This window comes from Gigantopelta aegis, chromosome 13, assembly GCF_016097555.1.
Source record: "Gigantopelta aegis isolate Gae_Host chromosome 13, Gae_host_genome, whole genome shotgun sequence".
Classification (NCBI taxonomy): Eukaryota; Metazoa; Mollusca; class Gastropoda; order Neomphalida; family Peltospiridae; genus Gigantopelta; species Gigantopelta aegis.
The window spans coordinates 13781635-13792192 of NC_054711.1; the positions used below are offsets into that span (position 1 = coordinate 13781635).

At 33.4% G+C, this 10558-nt stretch overlaps 1 protein-coding gene across 1 annotated transcript in view; it reads left to right on the forward strand.

Moving 5' to 3' along the window:
- The window catches only part of LOC121387494 (receptor-type tyrosine-protein phosphatase epsilon-like), an 11362-nt gene extending 1172 nt beyond the window's left edge, over positions 1–10190 (forward strand). Inside the window, exons 3-13 of the mRNA XM_041518637.1 lie at positions 667–754; positions 1183–1259; positions 1992–2028; positions 2849–2946; positions 4237–4362; positions 6358–6503; positions 6640–6775; positions 7391–7537; positions 8255–8285; positions 8681–9619; positions 10065–10190. Coding sequence (XP_041374571.1) covers positions 667–754; positions 1183–1259; positions 1992–2028; positions 2849–2946; positions 4237–4362; positions 6358–6503; positions 6640–6775; positions 7391–7537; positions 8255–8285; positions 8681–8817 — 1023 coding nt within the window. The 3' untranslated portion in view covers positions 8818–9619; positions 10065–10190. The remainder of the gene's footprint in view (positions 1–666; positions 755–1182; positions 1260–1991; positions 2029–2848; positions 2947–4236; positions 4363–6357; positions 6504–6639; positions 6776–7390; positions 7538–8254; positions 8286–8680; positions 9620–10064) is intronic.
- Positions 10191–10558: the final 368 nt, after the last annotated feature.

Genomic DNA, 10558 nt, shown 5'->3' on the forward strand with positions numbered 1-10558 from the left:
TATTTTGTTTTTTATTGTTTAGTCAGAATTGTATAAAAAGAGAATTGAAAGGACAATAATAATTATCGAAATTTCGGAACATTTGAAAATTAAACCAATTAGTTTCTGACATGGTTATGTTGATACTTTAGGAACGTGGAGGGAAACAAAATGACAGATGAGATAGAGAGAGAGAGAGAGAGAGAGAGAGAGAGAGAGAGAGAGAGAGAGAGAGAGAGAGAGAGAGAGAGAGAGAGAGAGAGAGAGAGAGAGAGAGAGAGAGAGAGAGAGAGCGAGGGAAGAGATAGACAGAGACATACATACACACATAGAGAGAGAGAGAGAGAGAGAGAGAGAGAGAGAGAGAGAGAGAGAGAGAGAGAGAGAGAGAGAGAGAGAGAGAGAAACCACTTCCTCATAGAGGGGTCTTTCATGTACCAGTCGTATGTCTTTTGTTGGTCGGTGAAACACCAAATTTATCAAACCAAACAAAATATTATAGCTGCCGTAGAGAGATGTTGAGATACAAAAGCTAAATCAACTGCCACTAAGGGGATACGAATCACGGACTCTTCGGAGTTCAGCGCTCTTCCAAATGAGATAATATAATAAGGAAATTTCCACTAGCTACTGCAAGTAGAAGCACTTTACAATTACACTATTAAATTAATATTATTTGGATTTCAGAAACTTCCAAGTGGGTTCAGTCATCCGTACAGTGATTCCCAGATATCAGAAAACAGGTGCAAGAACAGATACGCTGGTTACTACCCATGTGAGTTCATTTGTGTGCTCACAAATGTAAAGTTATGTTAATATTTGGTATTAGGGTCATAATTACTGAATATATATATTTAAAATGGCAGTTTTCTACGTTGCTTCTAAAAGCACCTGACATATGTTAATATATACTTACCTCTCACTCATCTCTCTCTCTCTCTCTCTCTCTCTCTCTCTCTCTCTCTCTCTCCCTCTCTCTCTCTCTCTCTCTCTCCCTCTCCCTCCCAGTGTGTGTAATCAATAAGTCAATACATAAATGTATCTGGCTGCTGTATAAATGTCATGGTTAATCATTTTGTTTGTCTTTTTAACATGTTGTAGTAACAGTCAATGAAAGTCTTTTATTATTTCACTTTGTTAGTTATTTGTTATTATTAGTTAATTATCTTGTTTTAGCTATTTCATGGTTACTGTTTATTCCAGATGACAACAATCGTGTCAAACTATCAGCACTGCCAAACACTTCGCATTCTGACTACATCAACGCAAGTTATGTGAATGTAAGCATTAATAATTAATAATAATGTAACTGTGATGTTGTCTTTGTTACGGTTACAAAACCAATGAAACATATCCATCAATATCACTCTGTTGTTTTATGCAGGAATATGCACTGAACGATGACTGCTACACCATATAATTATTTGGTCAAGTTGTAATATCAAAAGTATTTAGTACATATATTTTACAGGTTTCATATTTACACCAACGCATTAAAGGTCTGGGTTCATTTCTGTAACATTTTGAAGTCTAGCCCCAAGCATTAAACAAGTTCTGGACAATTTAACGTTATGGCAAATACCATGTATATTTCATGCATCAGTTCAGACTAGACTTTATATGGTTTCAATTCGTTTTTCTGTATTATTTCATAGAATTGTTCATGCTTTAGGATATGTTCTATTTCTATATACGGTATCAGGATGTGTTGTGGGGGTTTTTCAAAATCAATTGATTAGTTTATATCAATATTAATGACGAAATAGTAAGATGTGTTAACCTAATTTTTTTATTCATAAAACATTAAATTATGTGTTGCTTGAAATTTCTTTAAATATACCTCTGCAAGCTTACAAAAAACAGCTTTGCATTATGGACGATACTGCTGTATGTGTATGTGACATACACATGGCATGCCTTGCTTTAATATTGTTAAACTTAGTTATCATTTATCAATATAATATATATAAATGTTGATTCGTATAGTTAAATTCGCAATTGTACTTTTTCAGGCATATGAGAAGCCGAATTATTTCATTGCAGCTCAAGGTATGGAAACACAAATAACACATATCATCTTTATTGAAGTCAAACTATTTAAAATGCCACACTCAAACACTTTCAACTGGAACTGTAATTAAAACAATATTAAAACTGTCTTGTATCTTCCTGCTGAGTGGCAGTCCTCTTATAGACGAAACACCTTGGAGCGTTCACAACCTTGCTAAAATTATCTTTTGACCCTGTCATGTGCCAAGTTATGATTTTGAATGTGATTATACTCTTGACATTCAGCTTTTTTTTATTTGGAGAGGTGTTAACGTCCTTGGTTTAATAAAAGGTTATGGTATGTTTTATCCTAGCATTGCAAAGTGTGGGTACATGCTGCCCATCAGTAATTTTGTATTAACCCGCTGATATAATTTTTGAGCAGATAGTGTTTTTATTTTAAACATTTTGTGGGAGGAATTTAGTTCAGTCAGTTGAGTGCTCGCTTGAGCTGCTTGCGTCGCAGGATCGAATCACCTCGGTGGATCTATTCCACTGATTGGGTTTTCATCGTTCTAAGCAGTGCACCACAACTGGTCAAAGGCCGTGGTATGTGATTTTCTGTATACGGGAACGTGCATATAAAGGAACCCTTGCTGCATTAAAAAATATGTAGCGGGTTTCCTCTGATGACGATGTGTCAGAATTACCAAATATTTCACATCCAATAGCCGATGATTAATTAATCAATGTGCTCTAGTGGTGTCGTCAAACAAAACAAATTTAAACTTTAAACATTTAGTAAATACAGCTATCGATTGATTAAGAAAAAGACTAGAAAAAAACCTCTTGTTATTTGAATATTCATTCTATATTCCAGCTCCAAACAAACTGACTTTACTAGATTTCTGGAGAATGATTTGGGAGCAAGACTGTGGACAAATTGTCATGTTGACGAACCTAGAAGAGAATGGAAAGGTTTGTGTTTGATGTTTAGTCCAGAAAATCAAAAGCTAAATAACATAAAATACTGTTCATGTTCCTTAACGAACATGTGCAAACGGGATTAATAAACACATTTACACTTTTTACAGTTTGTTTCCTCTACATATTTTGGTGAAGTGGTGGGCATTTATTATCTAAGGATACCTGTTCTTATTATCTTATATTTCTACAACCTCAACAAGGTCATTTTAAAAATCTTAATTAGTTTTGGAAATCGTTTGGAATTTAATCATCGGTTATAATCTGTTTGCTTCAATTGACCAACCTTTCATCATGCAATCCGTTAGATTTTAATTATTATAACTATACACATATTGTTGTGGGGGGTTTTCTGGATAGACTCTACAAATCATTTATTTTTTCTTTAACACCTGTTCAGTATCTGTATTTTGACGTATATACGAAAACAAAAGAAAGAAAAAGGTTGTTGACATCAATAGAGAACATTGATTTATTAATCATCGGCTACTGGATGTCAAACATTTGGTAATTTCGATATATCGTCTCGGAGAGGAAACCAGCTACATTTCTCCATTAGTAGCAAGCAATCTTTTATATGCACAATCCCACAGACAGGATAGCACATACCATGGACTTGAATATACCAGTCCTGGCGCACTGGCTGGAACAAGAAATGTTCCAATGGGCCCAACGACTGGGATCGATCTCAGATAGACTGTACATCAAGCGAGGGCTTCACCACTGAGCTATGTCCTGACCCTATGAAAACACAAATTTCGGCATATTTATAGCAATTCCAACACCTAAGCTGTAGGAACAATTGCAGTTGACATTTTCCGCCACAATCGATTATAGATATTGACCATCGATCATAACATTAGTGGAGCCCAACATATCGAGTATAATCGGTCATTGGAACATCACTAGTCTTAATTTATGGGACTCGAAATAATTGTACTCTTATGTATGACACGCCAAGATACCATCTGTTATATTCCTCATTAATCATACATGCTGGATAATTACCGTGACACTATTAGTCCCAGAGGGCATCATTAGCCCCGTTGCAATTTAAACATTGCTGTTTATTAATAAAACTCCTACATTAATTTCGAATCGAGTCTCTGCCAGCACACTTTCTTAACTGTGGTTAATTTGCCTTCCATTTTTGTGGAAGACCTGGTAGGCCGAGTGGTGGAGGTCGCAGGCTGTCAAATGTCATGTAGGTGTGGTAGGTTCGAATCCTGCCAGTTCACACATTGTTTTATTAAATATTTAGAGAAAACTAACTTTGTATTTTAGCATAAGTGTGTGCCCTACTGGAAGGATTCAGGGTCGATGAATGTTGGGTATTTTGATGTGGTGGTGAAGAACATCACTGAACGAGCAGACTACATCGTCAGAAAGATACAGATCACACAAACGAAGGTAAATCTCAACATACGCTATTTTCGATGATCAAGACCATATCTCTGCACAAATCGAATTGGCAGTTGGCAAAATAGTAGTTACTTCCACTCTGTCTAGTGCTTCATCTATAGGACAGATAAACACCACTAAAATAAAGAGAAGCAATGCTTAAACTGCTTTCTAGAATTTATTCCTATTGGTCTGAAGGATAAAACGGTAACATTAGTCATAATGAAGCCCTTATCTCTGCACAGTATCACTGATTACAGCGATAATGCAAGGTGTTCAGAAAAGTCAGAAATAGATTGCACCGAATATTCCCAGTAAGCATATTGCTCGTCCATTGTATATAAAATCATAAATATTCCAGACTCACTTCAGAAAGTATATAGTGTACTTATTATTCTTTTTGCTGTGTTTGTCGTAAAGTCACCTGATATTTATACATCCTAGAAAGTATTTATTGATCAATTCTATACATATTGTATATGTGGTAAATGTTTTTATTACATACCCATTAAATCTTACTACATAAATACAGCTCTGAATACAAGACTTGAATACAATTTTCCGTATTCAACTCAACTGCCGGAACTATACCGTATTCAACGCTACTATTTATAGCACATGGTTACTGGGAATGCCCTTCGCGATATGTAAACAAAGTTTGTGCTTGTTTAAACGTTATTTTGTGATAAATGTGAACTGAAAACACACGAAAACGGTGACAAATATTTACAATTTAATGAGCGCTATACTAACACTTGAGACGGGAACACTACTAACCAACGAGCTTTTAATCCACGATAGTTAAGGTCGACGAGAGTCACTTTTTGGACCCTTGTTTTTTTTTTCGTTACATCGTACACAATTCTTATTCTTTTTCAATAAATAAAACATCTCCAACCGTAATTTTGTGATATGATATGTTTGACAAAAGGTACGTTTTATTTCTTTCATCTTTCAAAACTTCAAATTAATATTTTGTCCAGAATTATAAAAAAAAAGAAAAAAGTACCGACCTGTAAAGAGCGTTGTCTACTTGCTATAGGAATTTGACAGGGGTCAAGGTTAGTAGACTAGTTTTTATTTTAATGTGGCGCAGCATTGTAATAATACAGCTAATTTTGAATTTAAATGACGTCGGTATTCCAATGACGTCACTTTGCATCTCCGTACAATAACCATAAACTGGGTACATGACGTTTCCTTTTTGAAAAAATTCCAATGTAAAATTGATATTGAATTTTTTTTTTTCTTAACATTACTAATGCACCTGGAGGTCTTTGAACAAAATCTTGTGATTAAAAAATTGCACCTTTTACGAAATATGGATTTCTAGTGAAATTACGGTAAGATATGCTATATTTATTGTGTACGAAGCCAAAACAAGGGTGCGAAAAGTGACTGTCGTCGACTTTAGCAACAATGCCGTCTCCTCACGTAGAAAACTTGAATGAACTGTTAACCGGAGTATTCAGTGGAGCGATGATTTATGGAGGCACATTTAATATAAACTTAAATTTTTCAGCAACGAATAAGTCCATGAACATCAATAAAAGAAAACACACCTTGACGATTCAGACACTGAGTGAACAATTCTTGACTTTTTTTTTTTCGTTGATAAAACAGGCACGCTGAAGGTTTTCTGACGTATTACGAGCAAATTAAATATTATATTGTTCGTGAATTTTAGCTATTACATGGTCTTTAAAAGGCATTTCAAACAATATCATTAAAATTATAGGTAACTTTTCAGTCGTTCTTTCTTATTTCTGTTTATTGTTTAAATAGAATTATATTCCTATGTGTAATAATTGGTGGTAGTAACACAGCTGACCTAGTTGTGTAAATTTAGAAATTCCCGTCATTAACTAGCAGTGTTACAATTTCTAAATTATTATTTGGAAAAAAAATTCCAATTTAGGGTATGCAGGAAATACACTCGTGGAATACAGAAATCAGAAAACCACATATATGTAGTTTTGTCTATGTATTATTATTATTTCTCAGTCTACGAAATGCAAGAAGTTCGACCATTACCACTTCACGTCATGGCCTGACCACGGAGTACCTAAAGTGTTGGACTTATTGGAATTCTTCTGGTTGACAAGAGAGACACCCCCGTCCCGCCCTGGTCCTGTCCTGGTACACTGCAGGTAACAACTACTGAATATTAAAATCATGTCTTAAGTTGTAATTGTTTAAAAATCAAAACATCCTAAAAAAAATTCAAATCGCCTTTGGTCTATCTCTTAGAAAATGTTTACTGACAGAATCAGTTTCTTTTAACAGTGCTGGAATTGGAAGAACTGGAACATACATCGCTCTACATATCCTGACAGACGAGGTGAACAAAACTGGAAGAATGAACATACAGGAAATGATGTCCAAGATTAGAGACCAAAGAAAAAACATGGTCCAGACAAAGGTTTGTTAGTAATTTAATTTTTAATTTTAGCTTCAGTGAAACAGATTATGTAGTATAGTCAATAAAGGGAATTGTTTAGTTTTACTTTATCTATAAATAGTAATTTGAATAGTGAACATTGAAGCAATATATAATAGTAGGTGAGTGGATGAGAGTTTATTTGAATGCAGTATATGTTTTAAACATGAACATTGTGTACATGTAAATAGTCTGTATATACAGTGAATATATATATATATATATATATATATATATATATATATATATATATATATATATATATATATGAAATATAATTAAAATATGTGTACGTCAGTGAGCTCAGGGCACTCAACCCTGACACTGCCAAATATTTCAGGGGACAATAAATTTTAAAAAATCCCAAACAAACAACAACGACAACAACAACAACAAAACAAACCTATATGCAAGATAGCAGTTTGAATAGTGAGCATTTAAGCAATATATAATAAAATATTATATTTGATAAGATTTTAGGCTAGCTTAGCCTAGCCTAACCCACCCAAACCAACTAAACCTATATGCAAGGTATATATTGGCATTGTATGCACATTTATGTTTATATTCTTCTTTTGTTTCTTTTTGTTTTCTCAGAATCAGTATGAATGTATTTTCACAAGTATGCTTGAGGTGGTAGAGTATGGACAGACGAGTATGACCACATCTGCATACACACTAAAATATGCTGAACTAAACGGATCTTTGAACATGGGTAAAAAAACACTCGATGAGCTAGCCGAGGTATTCATATTTTATCATTTATCATTTCACAATATAAAATACTTCGCTCAGTACATTAATTGAAACATTTCGTTTCTTTTTTACTTTTTAATATATGTCATTTCTATTGTCTTAGTAAACCTGTTTTCATATTCCTATTTTTACATTTATTTTTTAATTTTTTTAGTGCATTCACCAAATTTAATAGGTGTTCATTTGTGTATCATCTTTGTTTTTAAATACAAAAACTTCTAATTTTCTTAATATAGCTGATCGTGCTTTTAAAAATATATCTAACGTATGCCATCCAGTGTATATAATCCACTGGAAAGAATATGGCTGGATTATGCCATCACACTTTACTGATGCATATATCTTGATCCCATCCCAGTGCATAATCCATAAAAGCGTTTCACATTTCACATCCTGGTCAGTACCAAATTGGGGCTAAACAAATCTGAAACAAATCACTTAAATCAGATCATGTATGTACGCCATATGTACACAATCAGATTGATGTCAGCTGTGGGGTAATTAATATATTGGTGGCAGAAGTGAGACCAGTGGTCTTGTTTTTATTGCTGTCTGCAAAATGTAACCTATATATTCTTTACAAAAATACAAAGATATTGATGCTATTTGTTCTTGTTGTTTGTTCTTATTATTATTATTAGTATTATTATTATATTATTATTATTATTATTATTATTATTATTATTATTATTATTATTATTATAGGTCATTGCATCTACTGATACATCTGATAAAGGTATGTGTGTTACCAAAACATGTTTTCCTTAATTTGACAGAATTGTTAATTGTTCACAGTTCGCCATCAAGAATGTCACTTTTCTATATGAAAAAAAAGATGATAAATGAAACCCCCACATATAATGCAGTTATTATGTTATCCATATCTGTAAATAATTTTAAAAACATATGGAGTCCTATAACCAAATCAAAATGTATCTAATGACTGGTATGCTCAATTATTTTATAAATCTTAGTTTCAAGGAACCATTCCTGATAATGGTGGAATTTCGAGTAGACGGAAGGAGGGTGAGTTCCATGAATGAATATATTTTGATATTTAAAAGCAATACTGCATATCAAATGTCATACTGTACTGTATCTAATATAAACTCTTCTATTTCAACTGTCTAGGTCTCCCGCTGAATAACCAACTGTGGGTTGATGGAAATAATGATTTGTTCGTTGTTCAAGCTCCAGTAAGTAAGATTTTGATATATTCGAATTGTACATTATGTTCTCTTACGTTTTTTGTTCAATATAAGATGTAACTTTGGGTTATGATAAAAAAAAAGTTATTCCTTTTACATAAATATTACATTCGTACAAAGAGCATTTCTATATTTCGACAGAATAATATTAGATATTTGAAAAAATATGTTTTATATTTTAACCTTTTTGTATTCTGGTCTATTTGTGTTTTCAGCTGTGTGTATTTGTCATCAGAACCGATTACGTCCATTCATTATAAAAATGACCAATCCAAAGTTTCACCTTTTTAAAACGTGTAGTTAATTTGGAGGACATATATTTAATTGGATGAATGGAAGGCTTTATAATTCGAATAAATAAATAAAATTGCTTTCTTATAGAATTTTTCAAAATCTTTTAAATATTAAAATTTGTTACTTTGAAAATGATAAATTTGAACACAACCAATTCTGGTTCTCAGCCCAGAATACAATGCATGCTGATTTGGGGATTACGTTTTTCGACATGTGTTGGGGGAGTATAAGTAAAGTGTCCTATGCAATGTATTGGGGGGTGTTTTGGCCTTTTAAATATGTGTACTGTTTTTCCAAGTCCAGGCCGATGAATAAAGTATTATAGTTTGTTATGTATTTTATATTTTAAACTTTACATTTATCTGTTCTTATATGTAAACGATTTTCGTATAATGTATCCTGATCGGTTTGTGTCTTAAAATGAGTTTATTTTGTTGTTGTTTTCTCCAAGTCGAAGCTGATGAATAAAGGCTATCTATTGGTTTACACTCCACAAAGAACAGCGAATCTGCTGTGGAAACTGATCATGGATAATGATTCACTGACTCTTGTCACTCTGGGTAATAAGGTAAGTCACTGAATCGGGTACCAGCCACTGAAATATGAAATCTGCTGCCATCATATACCTTACACATTCCAATTACCTACCACCCTGACAAACTTCAAGAAAATGTTATTTTCTAAATGTATTTTTCGGGGAAGCATGACCCAAACCCCCAGTCTAAACTCCCTTGTTCTGAACTTACTGCACACGTGGGTGCATCACATAGGCTACACCTACCGCTCAGAAGCATCAATTATATTAACATACAGAACAACAGTCTAAACCCACCCCTACACATCTGCCTGCATCACAAAAGTTACACCTACCTTAATTCACAGAACATGGCCTTTCCCTAAGCATATCACTATATACCATCGTATCAAATACAAGATGCAAGATACCACCCATATTGACAACTGTTTAAAGTGTAGCAGTTGTGTTATGTCCACTTCATTTAATTTCATTGTAGAATGATGCAGATTTCATCCCAAGTCCAAGCCACTCCAGTGTGTATGGAAAGATGACTGTGACGTCGGTGACTGAAACTTATGTCTCGAGAGAAATAACGTTAAGAATTCTTAATGTTGAAATCAAGGTGAGATATGTTAGAATACAAATTGAACAATATGTTACCAGTATATAAATGCTTAAAGATTTGGAAGGTAGCATTTGGCACCGTGCCCATTGTTAACAGGTGAATATGCAAAGTCAAAGTCAATATTTGTAATGATATATGACAACAACTTAACTGTCATATAAATTACATATATATATATATATATATATATATATATATATATATGCATGTATATAGTGATAGAGATATACACATATAGATATATAGATAGATGGATTGATAGATGGATGGACGAAGAGATGGATGAATAAATTTTGAAATCATGTAAAGATATTTTTATCAGTTATGATATAAGGGTTTCGATAAAGGTGAGCATTACCCTGCCC